We start from the raw sequence: 15,880 nt of genomic DNA, 5'->3' as shown, positions 1-15,880 counted from the left end.
CCACACAAACTTCCTCATGGATAGACTTTACAAAAACTAGACAAGCTATTTACAAGACAAACTTTGCCTCTCTACAAAGGAAAAAGGACACTAAACTATCTAAACTGCTACATGCCACAAGCAGCCACAACAGTAGTTCCCTTAACCCACCCAGCAATATTGTTAATCTTTCCAGCTATGCTCTTAGCCCAGCAGAAGAGTCTGTCCTATCTCGGGGCCTCTCCTTTTGTCCCTCCAGACCCATGAATATGATACAGTTCTGCGCTGACCTAGAATCCTACTTTCGACGTCTCCGACTCAAAGAATATTTCCAACATACCTCTGAACAGCATACTAACCCACAGAATCCCCCCTACAAAAAAAAGGATTCTGCGTGGACTCCTCCGGATGGTCGAAACAACAGACTGGATTTCTACATAGATTGCTTCCGTCAACGTGCAAAGGCTGAAATTGTGGAAAAGCAACATCACTTGCCACATAACCTCAGCAATGCTGAACACAACGCCATCTACAGCCTCAGAAACAACCCTGACATCATAATCAAAAAGGCTGACAAAGGAGGTGCTGTCGTCATCATGAATAAATTGGAATATGACCAAGAGGCTGCTAGACAGCTCTCTAACACCACATTCTACAGGCCATTATCCTCTGATCCCACTGAGGATTACCTAAAGAAACTATACCATCTGCTAAAAAAACTCCCTGACAAAGCACAGGAACAAATCTGTGCAGACACATGCCTAGAACCCCGACCAGGGGTATTCTATTTGCTACCCAAGATCCATAAACCTGGATATCCTGGACGCCCCATCATCTCAGGCATTGGCACCCTAACATCAGGCTTGTCTGGTTATGTGGACTCTCTCCTCAGACCCTACGCTACCAGCACTCCCAGCTATCTTCGAGACACCACTGACTTCCTGAGGAAACTACAATCCATCGGTGATCTTCCAGAAAACACCATCCTGGCCAATATGGACGTAGAAGCCCTCTACACCAATATTCCACGCAAAGATGGACTACAAGCTATCAGGAACAGTATCCCTGATAATGTCACAGCTAACCTGGTGGCTGAACTTTGTGATTTTGTCCTCACCCACAACTATTTCACATTTGGGGACAATATATACCTTCAAGTCAGCGGCACTGCTATGGGTACCCGCATGGCCCCACAATATGCCAACATTTTTATGGCTGACTTAGAACAACGCTTCCTTAGCTCTCGTCCCCTAACGCCCCTACTCTACTTGCGCTATATTGATGACATCTTCATCATCTGGACTCATGGAAAAGAAGCCCTTGAGGAATTTCACCATGATTTCAATAATTTCCATCCCACCATCAACCTCAGCCTAGATCAATCCACACAAGCGGTCCATTTCCTGGACACTACTGTGCTAATAAGCGATGGTCACATAAATACCACCCTATACCGGAAACCTACTGACCGCTACACTTACCTACATGCCTCCAGCTTCCATCCAGGACACACCACACGATCCATTGTCTACAGCCAAGCTCTAAGATATAACCGCATTTGCTCCAATCCCTCAGATAGAGACAAGCACCTACAAGATCTCTATCAAGCATTCTTAAAACTACAATACCCACCTGCTGAAGTGAAAAAACAGATTGACAGAGCCAGACGAGTACCCAGAAGTCACCTCCTACAAGACAGGCCCAACAAAGAAAACAACAGAACACCACTAGCTGTCACCTTCAGCCCCCAACTAAAACATCTCCAGCGCATCATCAGAGATCTACAACCTATCCTGAAAGATGATCCTTTACTCTCACAGATCTTGGGAGACAGACCTGTCCTCGCTTACAGACAACCCCCCAACCTAAAGCAAATACTTACCAGCAACCACACATCACTGAACAAAACCACTGACCCAGGAACCTATCCTTGTAACAAAGCCCGATGCCAACTCTGTCCACATATCTATACAAGTGACATCATCATAGGACCTAATCACATCAGCCATACCATCAGGGGCTCGTTCACCTGCACATCTACCAATGTGATATATGCCATCATGTGCCAGCAATGCCCCTCTGCCATGTACATTGGCCAAACCGGACAGTCTCTACGCAAAAGGATTAATGGACACAAATCTGACATCAGGAATCATAATACTCAAAAACCAGTGGGAGAACACTTTAACCTGTCTGGTCATTCAATGACAGACCTGCGGGTGGCTATATTACAACAGAAAAACTTCAAAAACAGACTCCAACGAGAGACTGCTGAGCTGGAATTGATATGCAAACTAGACACAATCAACAAAGGATTGAATAAGGACTGGGAATGCCTGAGCTATTACAAACATTGAATCTATCTCCCCTTGTAAGTATTCTCACACTTCTTATCAAACTGTCTGTACTGGGCTACCTTGATTATCACTTCAAAAGTTTTTTTTCTCTTACTTAATTGGTCTCTCAGAATTGGTAAGACAACTCCCACCTGTTTATGCTCTCTGTATGTGTGTGTATATATATATATATATATCCTCAATATTTATTCCACTCTGTATGCATCCGAAGAAGTGGGCTGTAGTCCACGAAAGCTTATGCTCTAATAAATTTGTTAGTCTCTAAGGTGCCACAAGTACTCCTGTTCTTATTCCCAATAGTGTCAGTACTTAATGAGTATTTGATCATGGGGATTTGATATGTTATTTTACATCATTAACTTATTTTTAAACAATATTCCTTGACACATATTGGACAAGCTTCCTCAGCCATCTTAGTGATCACGTGGATTTTCAAATGTAGAGACTGGAAAAATCAATGATTCCTGAAGTTAAATGAAGATCCACTTTGCTTCCAAATACAAAGCACATACAAGCTGATATACCCTTGATATATATGAGAATGGATTATTCGAAAAGCTGCTTGGTTGCTAGACTATTTTTATATGAAAATGCTAGAGTTATTTTATGATGAAACCTTAATATTTGTAGAACAATCTTTTGTCTCTTTGTTCCAACAAGGAACTGCATCAGATTGGTTTGAAGTCATATTTCTGCAAACTGGAGCAGAAATGGCTGCCTAAAAATGAATTATGGGTAAAGGATGAAAAGGTTCTGACTGAATGCGAGCTTGAGAAACCTGCTTACCTATCAATCTGTTTTAGGTATCTGGAGAGCACCAATCACCAAAGAGTGTAGGTGCTGAGACTGGAGGTCCTTAGAAATAATACTATTCAAGTTCAGCAATTACAGTTCTGTATTTAAGCGCTACTTGGTACAAAAGGGTTAAGGAAAATGAAAGGAGATAAACAAATCTTTCCACTTAAAAGTAAATGTCTTCCATGTAGTACACCATTGTAAAATAAAGGCTGATAGTCAATGGCAATTAATTAAAGTTTTAACATAAACTAAGCATAGAAGAATCAACAACTGTTTCTATTGGCTACAAATATTATGCATGATGAAGTAAGTTTACTTACTGATGCCTATGTATCCAAAGATGTAGAAAGAATGGAAGTCATGAGACATAAGACAGATTTAAAACAAAAAAAAGTTTAGTTCCACTTAACTTTCCACAAAAACCAAATTAAGAAAATAAGACGTAAGGCAGCACTACAGAAAGAAAATGTTTGACAAAGGACAGTTATGGAAAGGCATGAAAAATAAAGACAAGTTTTTCAATTTTCTTAAATTTCCATTATTTGGTATTTAAGAAAATTGTTGGAGATTCAAGAAATAATTGAGAAGAAAAAATAAAGTGACGCATAAGATTATAATATACTATAGCAATTTAAATGTAGTATTGCAATTCACCTGCAAGTTAAAAATGAGTTTACAATATTCTACTATAATTTTTTTTCCTGAAAATTGATTTTCTGAGGTAGATTGTTGCCTTTAGATCAAATATTGGATTCAGTTAAACTTCACGGATTTTTGATAAACTTTTATTTAAATTTTATTGAAAAACATGATCTCTTTAAAATTATTAAGTGCATTGATTTACATTATTTTTCCATATCTCTGTCTTCTACTAGAGATTCCTTGATCAATATCTCAGTGTTGTGGAAATATTAATTGTCATTTTTCAATGGGTTATTTATATATATATTTTTTTCCATAGATGGTGCTTTACAGGGAAAAATCTGTATTTGCTAAATTTGTACTTTTAGTTGAAGTGCTGTTACAAATCTGAGTAAGTGTGTCTCTAAATCAGAAGTGCAAGTATTCAGATTTGCATCTGCAAAAAATGGTTACCTACCTTCTGTAACTGTTGTTCTTCGAGATGTGTTGTTCACATCCATTACACATTAGGCGTGCGCATGTCACGTGCACGGATGTTGGAAACTTTTTCCCTCAGCGGCTCCCGTCGGGCTGGCAGGGACCCTCCCCCACACCAGAGCGGCGCCCCGCTCTAGCGTATATATATATCCCTGTGGGCCTGACCCTCCCTCAGTTCCTTCTTGCCGGAGACTCCGAGAGAGGGGAAGGAGGGTGGGGAGTGTAATGGACATGAACAACACATCTCAAAGAACAACAGTTACAGAAGGTAGGTAACCATTTTTTCTTCTTTGAGTGATTGTTCACGTCCATTACACATTAGGTGACTCACAAGCTTACCATTGGAGGAGGGTAGGAGTCAAGGAACAATTGATTGAAGCACCGCCCTGTCGACCACCGCGTCCTCTCTGGTCTGGTGATGGATTGCGTAATGTGCTGTGAATGTATGTACCGACGACCAGGTGGCCGCTTTACAGATTTCCTGGAGTGGAACCTGCGCCAAGAAAGCCGCCGAGGACACTTGGGCCCTAGTCGAGTGAGCCCTGATCGCCTGGGGCTGGTACGTTGGCGAGCTCATAGAATGTGCGAATGCAAAGCACAATCCACGCTGACAAGTGTTGAGCCGAGATAGGCTGGCCTTTCATTCTCTCCGCAATGGCAATGAACAGTTGTGTCGACTTGCGGAATGGCCTGGCCCGTTCCAGATAGAAAGCCAAGGCTCTACGGATATCGAGGGTATGCAGGCTGCGGTGGCTTGGGTCCATATGGGGCTTAGGGAAGAACATGGGTAAACAAACGTCCTGCCCCATATGAAATTGCGTGACCACCTTAGGAAGGAACTTGGGGGTGCAGCCTCAGTTGCACCTTATCCTTATAAAAAACTGTATATGGGGGTTCCGAAGTGAGGGCTCTCAACTCCGATACCCTCCTAGCCGATGTGATGGCCACTAGAAATGCTACCTTCCATGAGAGGTGCATGAGGGAGCAAGAGGCTAGGGGTTCAAAGGGCAGTCCCATGAGTTTAGTTAGGACCAGGTTAATGTTCCATGCGGGGACCGGTGGGCGCAAGTAGGGAAACACCATCTCCAGCCCCTTGAGGAATCGGACTACTGTGGGGTTGCAGAATACCGAACCCCGCAATTCTCCCGGGTGGAACGCCAATATGGCGGCCAAATGCACTTTAATTGAGGCGGGTGCAAGTCCTTGATGCTTGAGGTGCAGCAAGTAGTCCAATATTGATGGGATTGAGGCCCGGAGAGGCTGTATGAGATTACGCTCGCACCAGAGGGAGAAACTCTTCCATTTGGCAAGGTAGGTCACTCTTGGCTTCCTACTACCAAGAAGCATTTGCTGGACCTGGTGGGAGCACCTATGCTCCGTATCGTTTAGCCAGAGAGATACCACGCCGTGAGATGTAGTGACGGTAGGTTCGGGTGGAGTAGGTGACGTGACGAGGTCGCAATGGAGGGGTAGGGTAATCGGGGCGGTCAATGACAGTTCCAGCAGGGTCGTGAACCAATGCTGGCGTGGCCACGCCTGTGCGATGAGGATGACTGTCGCCTTGTCCCTGCGGGTCTTGAGCAGGACCCTGTGGATGAGCGGGAATGGTGGGAAGGCATACCTCAGGCTCCCGCCCCACTGAATCGCAAAGGCATCTGCCAATGATCCCAGGCTTTGGTTCTGGAATGAACAAAACTGAGGGCATTGGCTGTTGTCCTTGGTGGTGAAGAGATCCCCCTGGGGAAACTCCCACCTCTGGAAGATTGAATGCAGGACGTCCTTTCTCAGCGTCCATTCGTGCATGTGGTACGACCTGCTGAGTTGGTCTGCTAACCCGTTTTGTACCCCTGGGAGATACGCTGCCAGTAGTTGGACTGAATGAGCTATACAGAAGTCCCATAGGAGGAGAGCCTCATGACAGAGGGGAGAGGATTGGGAACCGCCCTGCTTGTTTATGTAGAACATGGCGGTAGAGTTGTCCGTCAGAATGGACATGCTGTGGCCTTCTATGGTAGCGTGAAAGGTCTGGCAGGCGAGGCGAACTGCCCTTAACTCCTTCAGATTGATGTGGAGCAACCTTTCTTCCCTGGACCATAAGCCCTGGGTCCGCAGGTCCCCTACGTGCGCCCCCCTGCCCAGGTCCGACGCATCTGTCACTAACGTCAGGGTGGGTTGTGGTGTGGCAAAAGGGACCCCTTCGCAAACTTGCTGCTGATCGAGCCACCAGCGGAGGGAGTTCGATACCCAAGCTGGGATTGTCACTACTAGGTCCCAGGGGCCTCTGTTGGGGCGATACGTTTAGGCTAGCCCCAGCTGTAATGGTCTGAGTCTCAGGCGGGCATGTCTGACTACGTGTGTGCAAGCCGCCATGTACCCCAGGAGTTGCATACAGCATCTGGCCGTGGTCGTGGGAAACTGTTGGATGGAGCTTACGACCTTTTGAATGGCCAGGAACCTGGAAACTGGAAGACTTGCCCGCGCCGCCACTGAGTCCAGGACTGCTCCTATGAAATCCAGTCTCTGCGTGGGGATCAGTGAGTATGTGGGTACATTGACCAGTAGGCCGAGCTTGCGGAACACCTGTAATGCCAGTGCCACGTGGGAGCGGACCTCGTCCTCTGACCTGCCTGTGAGGAGTCAGTTGTCCAAGTACGGGTATACCGGCATCTTCCTTTTTCGAAGGAAGGCTGCCACCACGGACATGCATTTCGTGAACATTCGCGGGGCCGTCGCTAGGCCGAAGGGTAAGACCGCGAACTGGAAATGGTGTTGGTTGATGGTGAAGCGCAGGAACTGCCGGTGGGCAGGGCGGATGGCGATGTGAAAGTACGCATCTTTCATATCGATGGCAGCGTACCAATCCCCCGGATCTAGGGATGGGATAATAGCGCCAAGGGAGACCATGCGAAAACGTGCCTTGACCAAAACCTTGTTTAGTTTGCGTAGGTCCAAAATAGAATGGAGGCCCCCTTTTGCTTTGGGAATAAGGAAATATCTGAAGTAAAACCCTTTCCCTCTTAGGTCCGGAGGGACCTCTTCCACCACTCCTACTTCTAGGAGGGCCCGCACCTCCTGCATAAGGAGTTGCTCATGAGAGGGGTCCTGAAGAGGGACGGGGATGGGAGGGAGAGGGCAAGGAGAACTGAAGGGTGCATCCCGCCTCCACCGTGCGAAGGACCCAGCGGTCCGATGTTATTCGGGACCAAGCACAGTAGAAATGGGACAAGCGGTCCCTGAAACATAGGGGAGGATCCGGTATAAGCGTCGGTACGCTGTCCAAGCTTCAAAAACCTTGCTTATTTCCCGGCTGCGGCTTGCCTTGGCCTTGGCTTTGGCCCTGGCCCTGGTTAGGCGTGTTGTTCCATCTCTGCCTGTTGTCCCTGCCCCTTCTGCGGTACGGTTCCTGTCTAGGACGAGGATGGTACTGCCTCTGCAGTGGTTGGGGCTTAAAGGGTTTCCTGTGAGTCACTGGGGTGTGCATTCCCAACGACTTGAGGGTTGTTTGAGAGTCTTTGAGGCTATGTAATCTGGGATCCGTCTGGTCTGAGAACAAGCCTCACTCCTTGAACGGGAGGTCTTGCAAGGTGTTTTGTACCTCTGGGGGAAGGCCGGAAGCCTGTAGCCATGCTGAGTGCCTCATCACCACTCCTGACGCGATTGTCCTGGCAGCTGCGTCTGCGGAGTCAAGAGGTCTTGGCTACTGCCTTCCCTTCGTCCACTAAGGCAGCGAACTCGGGTTGTGAACCCAGGGGCAGGGAGTCCTTAAACTTGGAGACTGATGCCCAAGAATTGAAATTGTGTCTGTTCAGAATCGCTTGTTGATTAGCGATCCTCAACTGGAGGCCCCTGGACGAGTAGACCTTCCTACCAAATAAGTCCAAGCACCTTGCCTCCTTGGCTTTGAGGGCCGGGGCTTGCTGGCCATGCCACTCTCGTTCGTTGACCGCCGAGACGACCAGCGAACAGGGTGTTGGGTGAGAAAAGAGGAAGTCGAACCCCTTGGAGGGGGTGAAGTACTTCCTCTCTACGCCTTTCGCGGTTGGTGCACTGGAGGCCGGTGTTTGCCATACTGTCTTATAGTTAGATTGTACAGTTTTTATGAGCGGGAGCACAATCCTGGAGGGGCCTTCTGGGCTTAGGATATCAACCATGGGGTCCTCCTGCTCTACCGTCTCATCCGCCTGCAACCCCAGATTGAGGGCTTCTCGGCGGAGCAGTTCCTGATGCGCCCGATGGTCAATCGGAGGAGGGCCGGACACTGTCGTGCCCGCCAAGGCTTCATCTGGTGAGGAGGAAGAGGTTAGGGCCTTCTGAGCGTCCTCTTCCTGCAACTACTCACCGACTGGGCGCTCCTCTGGGGTCTGTCATATCTGAGACGGTGCCGGGCTCGGTGCCGAGTAGGCTCTTTCTTGCTCCGGTGGTCTGGAGACTGTGGCCTCCTTGCAAGAGGAGGGGCGCCCCTGCGGGGAGCGGGACCGGTGACCCGAGGGGCCAGATCTCGAGGTCCTGGGCGAGGGGCCTTGCTGGTGGTAGGCCCAAGGGGTCCAGAATGGCCATTGTCCTGGCTGGCCCCACTGTGGGTGCTTCATGTTCCCTACCGGTCGGTGCCCTGTGGGTAAATCTGCTGGACTGGCCCGAGTCTGCCTCCGAAACCATGGACGGTGACCTGGATGGCCACAGTGGTGCCGTGGGACGGTGCCGGTCCGGAGTCAGAGAGTAGTGCCTCCGTGACCAGGACCGGGAGTAGCGTCTTGCCGACCTGGACCTGGACCAGTACTGGTGACCTCGGGACCGGGAACGACTGCGAGTGGTCGGTCTCAGGGATCGCGTGGCTGACACGTCCTGGTGCCTACTCGAGTAGGACTGCTGGGTCGGTGCCGGGCGCTTATTCGGCCCCGATGGCTGTGCGGCCTTCTGCGCTGAGGGTAGCCGGGAGTCCACCGAGGCGGAGCTCGACCACCATCGGCGCCGTGATGGTGACCGTGATGGGCGCACCATTGCCGGCTTGCCTCTGGATGGCAGTCTCAGCGGATTGTCCTTGGCTTGGAGGGGGCCCTCAGCAGACAATACGATGAGGTCCTTTGCTGCCTCAAACGTGTCCAGGGTGGAGGGCTGTTCCAAAAGCTCCTCCAGCCCTTCCTCCTCACTCAATGCGCCTATCCCGGGGCTCGACGGGCCTTTCGGCACTGGAGCCACTGGCACCAGGATCTGTCCTGGGGCTGCCATGCCCTTAGGCGCACTCGGGGTCTTCGCGGGCGCTGCCCTCTTATGTGGGGAGCATCCTCGGGCCTTGGGTTGGCCCTTCAATTTTGCCGGCGAAGATGACCGGTGCCAGGGGCGGTCCTGCTGTGTCGGTGCCGTAGACTTAGGGTGCCCTGCCGGCCCCGGATCACGAACCAATGCCGGGGCACTCCGCACCAACGTTGACCGTGCCGCGGCCTGCTGTGCTGAAGAGGAGGGCTGTAATGCAGCCTCCAGGAGCAGCTGCTTAAGGCGAAAGTCTCTCTCTTTCTTAGTCTTGGGCTTGAAGGCCTTACAGATCTTGCAGCACTCTTTTTGATGTGCTTCCCCCAGGCAACGGAGACACGAGTCGTGGGGATCGCTTATCGGCATAGGCTTGCGGCACGTGGCACAAGCCTTGAAGCCTTGGGCGTGCACCATGCCCCGCCGCCCAGGGCCGGTGTCGGGATTGACCAAACACCTAACACAAAGGAGCTTAACTACTACTAAAAGAACTGATAACTGCTAAGATTAACACTAGCTACTAAGAACTGATAACTGCTAAGAGTAACACTAACAACTAACGCTAAAGGACACTCTCAAGCGAGAGACAGAGTTGTTCCAACGCCGTCACGGACGGTAAGAAGGAACTGAGGGAGGGTCGGGCCCGCTAGATCAGGGCGCCGCTCTGGCGGGAAGGGGGGTCCCTGCCGGCCCGACGGGAGCCGCTGAGGGGAAAAGTTTCCGACGTCCGTGCACGCGACGCGCGCACACCTAATGTGTAATGGACATGAACAATCACTCAAAGAAGAACACATTTTGCCTACGCAAAACTTTGCAGGTGCAAATTTTGTCCACAAACACTGAGGTCTTAGCCTGGCTGAAAGCACATCAATTAGATGGAGAATGCAGACTCATAAGGCTTCCAATGCCCATTTGTAACCAGTCCAATCCAACTTCTAGTAAAGTGAATTGCAGTCTTCCTTTTACTTTCACAGGAATTGGGTTAGACTTTAAGGAACCAGGGTCTTGATCCAGCAAAGTACATCAGCATGGGTGTAATTATAAAGATGTGAGTAGTTCCACCTAGATCAAGACCTAAAACTCACATACCATAACCTTTTAAATTCTATGTGTGTTGTATTTCTGTGAAACATACTTCTTTCTTCCAGCTACCCAAACAGTAACAATTCACAGGCATAAAATGCCATGGGGGACCGGGGGGAATCAGTGGTTAATTTTGGAAGAGAAGCTACTCCTGCTTCAATGAGTAGTGCAAAGGTTCTCTAGTCACAGAGAAATTCAACCCAAAACATTTGGAAATCAGACACTGTCTTTAAATAATCAAAACTTAAAACATACTATAGCAATGATATCTTTGTCCTGCTATAGTAACATTTTTATAAACTCAAATATATATATGAACTCTCTGATCAAGGGGAAAAAGGTGACTTCAAAATAGAACAAAAATCAGCCAACACTAGATAGCACACCCTTCAAAATACTTTATGAAGTCTATTCTTTTTAATGTTGTCATCTTAATGTTATTCTTTCAAAATAATACAAAAGTAATAAATATTTTATGACATTAGCCTATAAACAAAAATATTGTATGTGTAAATATTTCCTGTACTATGCTATTATGGTCTGTTCATACTGGGTTGATTTCTGCTTGCAGTCCCTTGACTACAATTAAGTTACATCAGTGCATGAGTACAATTCACCCTTTCTTAGTAATGTAATGTCTTAATAGAACAATGACTTTGGTCATATCATACTGTTAGAAAAGAAGACCCAAGACACATTCCAGCTAAAAATATGTTATCAATATATAATGGTAAAAAGATGCTTTCCTTTAACTACTATTTTTTTTTACAATCTATTTTATTGACCCATTGTGTTTATTTTCAACATTTAAATTACTTCAGATTTACAAAGAAAAAACTTTAGCCAATGGAAGATTTCATACGGAGATGTCTATCAAATGGGTTTTCTGATTGAGTTTTATAAAGTATATTCAGCAGGCGGCTTGGAAGAAATAACTTTTGGGCCAAGTTCTCAAACGCGCTAGAGCTGCATTCAGTACATCTGAGAAGTAAAGGCTTTTTGCCACCTTTCAATCCCCCTAACCTTGATGCAAACTAGAGCAGCCTCAGGACTATTTTAACTTGCTTTAGCACCTATGGGCTGTTGTGCTGGCCCCAAAACACTGAAGTGCAGAGTGCACTTTATACTTAGACACCTTTTACTTCCTCTGGAGATTCCCCATACAAGGAGGAATCCCAGCTGACTGCCCCATATTCTGTCCATTTTTTGCCACTGTAGCACAACTGAGTTTCCAGCCCTCTTACTTATTTTCTTGATTTTGAAGAAGCTCAAGTTGTTTGTGGAATATACCCTCATCAAGAAAAGTCTATTCAAGTATGTTGTAATAAATGACATTTCAGAAATGTGACTTATGCCTTGGTTCACTAACAATTTTAGTGATGACTCACAATAAATACTTACATGGTGCTGTCACCGAGTTCTTCATAGAGATTATTGGCAGCGCTACTTGATGGTTTGCCGGCTGGTAAGGCCATCTGGATTCTTGCTGTCTTTGCACATTCAGCTTGCCGCCTTTGGTAAGTTGTGCAGGGAGAGAAAAAAATAGGTGTTAGAAATATTCTATAGCTTACATGGGCTGACATACAGTAGTCAGATGGTAGTTCCTCAAACATTATTGGTTTTGTATTCAAAGAAAGGTAATCACGTGAGCAATTTGTTTCAGCTTTGTATCACTCCATGGCTTGCTCTTTCATTATGGAATTCCAGAGCTCCAAAATGTATCTAAATATTATCACCCACTTTTAAATAATTGCCAAACCACCTGATCACCATGAAATAATAAAACATTAATTAGCAATTACACTTAATTGAGTAAGAGGTCAATTAAGCTTTAACAAGACTTGTTTTCATCAGGTGGTATGTGGTGAACTGGCTGTTTTGGCAAAGTCCTTCATTTATTGACAGTTATTAATGTCACATTTAAATTTAAACATTTGTAAAGTCTCATTCAAAGTTTAATTTTTATGACTTGTAACATCTTTATCAGCATAAGAGCTGGTCAACAATTTCCTATTTGAATGATTTTTCCAAATGTCCTTGCTGTAAAATCAAAATTTTCTGCATGAAAATTTCAGTTTTGTTGAAAAATTTTGATTGTCTATCAGGAAAATTGAAATGATGGCAACCTGGAAAGCTCTTTTTAATTTCACCTTCTGTTTGCAGGCAGAAAGTGAAAGTAGCAAGAACCTTCCAGGCAGCTGCACAGACTGCACACCCTTCTTACTGATACAATAAATCCAAGCATCACTCAGTGGCTGCTTATCGGTGGTAAATCCTCCAAAAAGAAATAGGTGATCTGATGAAACAGGAGTTAAGGAATGCCAAGATCAGCCTACTGGGCAAATGCCTTGTGTAATTATTTCATTCCACTCCCATGTATCCAAATTAAGATGATAAAGATCTGGGTTAGAGGTGAGGCAAGGAGGCTGAACTCCAGGGAGGCAAAGAACCAGGGAAGAAAATTAAATTGACAAGAGTCTTCTAGGTGGGCAGCTGACAAGCCTGAAAATTCCATTTTGGATGTCCTGAAACCAAATTTTTCAGGAAATCTTTCTGCAAAAATATTTACATTTTTCAGAAAAAAATAAAACATTAAATTTTTCACAGGAAGGGACTTCCTTTTTTTGGCCAACTCTAGTCAACATGTAGACCATAAATTCAAGCCCTCTAGTTCATTTGTAGAGGTGAGAAAGAGCAAATAATTACCATGTAACTGGTAACAGAATTGAGAGAAATTTAATTCAGAATAGAGTACAACAGACTCTACCTTGATTTTCAAAATAAATCATGATTATTCTTCTTCACATTTATATTATGGTAGTGCCTGGAGCTAAGATGTCATTTACTGAAGTTCTAAAATCATCTAAAAATAGGGAAGTAAAACTGGTTCATTATAAAATATATTATATCTATATCTATATATATTCAGCATTGTTACATTCCAAAAAATCCTCTCATATTTGGCTGAAAAGATTTGGATGGTAACTAGGGTTTCCAAGCTCTTACTCTTTAATCTTCCTCCCTGCACCCCCCAAATTAACAATACTGAAGTCTGATATTCTCAGACCCTGGATTGCTCTGGCATTACCCAATAATTGTTTTTTATGAAGAACTAACTTCATTTCCCCTTTAGAATGCTAGTTTTAAATAATTATATTCATAACCAGGTATTTCTGGGATATGCACTATTCATAGTATATAACCATTACTAATATTGGGCTAAATAAGCCCTGATATAATTCTATTTAATTGAATTGAGTTACTCCAGGGATGAATTTGGTTTACTGACTTCATGTTTCAACGAACATTTATCTCCTGGGTCAATAAATCATGATGTTCACCTCAACAGAAGTCAGTATCTGCTAAACATTAAAAGGCCACACAAAGCCATGGAATTCATGGATTCCTATTTTAAGGCTATACCACTTCAAAATCTTGGTAAAGAACAATCACCCAATGATTACAAAATTACACAAAGATACAGAAATATAAACAGCAAAGGATAGGATCATCTTCTCTATCCTGTGCTCTATAGAACATTGACAGACCCTGGTTGTCAGCGGGTGGCCCTTAGCTAAGGCTCTAGAGCAGACTCATTAATCTCTCTCTCTAAGTGGTCTTGGTGCCATTAGATGGGATAGAACACCACACCCGGGGGGGGGGGGTTACATAAGCAAAGCCTTCACATTTTATTGTGTTTTCTTCAGCATATCTGTCCACATTTCCAAATTCAAATTAAGTTAATAAAATAAATGACGTAAAAAGCAAATGGCTCAATTAACACAAAAAAATCAAGTTATTGGCGTATATACATATACAGATAGATATGTGGGGGGTGTTTTCAGTTTAATATAAACTATTTTTAATATCAAGCTATTATTTATTTAGTACACCTCTACCTCGATATAACACTGTCCTTGGGTGCCGAAAATTCTTACCGTTATAGGTGAAATTGCGTTATATCGAACTTGCTTTGATCCACCAGAGTGCACAGCCCCGCCCCCCCAGAGCACTGCTGTACTGTGTTATATCCGAATTTGTGTTATATAGGGTCGCGTTATATCGGGGTAGAGGTGTATGTATGTGTCACATAAAAGGTATGTTAACGTTTAACCCTATTACTTGGATTCCCTAGCTAGGCAGAGCCTGTGAAAAAGTTAAGGGAACATTTAATTCAGAGTTTTTTGAAGCACCCCTCAATGGGGAGGGATGGGCAGCCTGTGAGTTGGCAAGAGTAAGTCCATTTGGTAACATAATTTTCAGGATCAAAGGGAAAAGGACCTCTTATATGAACAGAGGCAGGCACCATCTTACTGGCTTCCCCTTCCTAGCAATTTGGCTCCTGGAGTAGAAGGGACAGCTGGCGTAAACATACTGTGGCTTCTTAGGAGCACCTATGGAATTGATTCTCACCAGAATTAACCTTCACTAGAGTCATGAATGAAATAGGGGATGTTGTTGTGCCTCCATGTCCCACACAGCCCCAACAGAAAATTCTTTGCAGAGAAAGAGAGATTGTCATTGTGGAAGCATTATTTCACCTTCAGTATGGGCCTAAGACCCCCTCCATGTGCTTTAGTGAAGCAGACACTCAGAGCATACCATTGATTTACCAAACCTGCTATCTTGGCTATGAACCTGGCCAACACCTGATCTTTTATAAGATTGCATCCCATCTTTAAACCTGTGCATAAAATGTACTTAGTTAATTGTATAATGCTGTACAATGGGGAAAAAAATCCTTTCTTCTCTCTGCAGGCAAACAACATGACATTGATTGCCTTATCTTAGCACATAACTGAATGTTTTATTAAATGGTCATAAAATTAAGAAGTTTCTTTTTAAATCTCAGGTAGCAATGCATTCTACAGTTTGACTATATGAAGTATTTCCTTTCACTGCCAATACATCTACTTCCCTTAAATTTCAAATGGCCTTTGTTCTTGTATAATGATAAAAAGTAGATATTGATCAGCTATCATTATTCTTAAACAAGTGTAAGAAGCAAATCTAAAAGTAAATACTTACTCTTTAAATCTGTTGTCATGCAAGAGAGAGAGAGAGAAAGTCATGTTAGAAGTGTTCCATTTATAACAACAATTATCTGAAACAGTGAACCTTATATTAATAATAAACTAAGAGTGACAATCATTTTACATGTTAAATTGCAAAATTAATGACATATTTAAGAACCATTATGTTTCAGTAACTGAAAATCATTTAGTTCCTTTTGTGATTGTGAGACTATATAAAACTATCATCCATAAACATGAATTACAGGGGGACAAATCAGTTATGGG

General features: G+C 44.8%; 1 protein-coding gene across 1 annotated transcript in view; it reads right to left on the bottom strand.

The window, feature by feature from the left end:
• PCDH15 (protocadherin related 15) overlaps positions 1-15,880 on the bottom strand; it is a 1,392,890-nt gene that overhangs the window by 22,745 nt on the left and 1,354,265 nt on the right. The window contains exon 34 of the mRNA XM_065552026.1: positions 11,982-12,092. Within this exon, the coding sequence (XP_065408098.1) occupies positions 11,982-12,092 (111 nt within the window). The remainder of the gene's footprint in view (positions 1-11,981; positions 12,093-15,880) is intronic.

This window comes from Chrysemys picta, chromosome 7, assembly GCF_011386835.1.
Source record: "Chrysemys picta bellii isolate R12L10 chromosome 7, ASM1138683v2, whole genome shotgun sequence".
NCBI classification, from domain to species: domain Eukaryota; kingdom Metazoa; phylum Chordata; order Testudines; family Emydidae; genus Chrysemys; species Chrysemys picta.
This window is presented reverse-complemented; position numbering and strand designations above follow the sequence as displayed.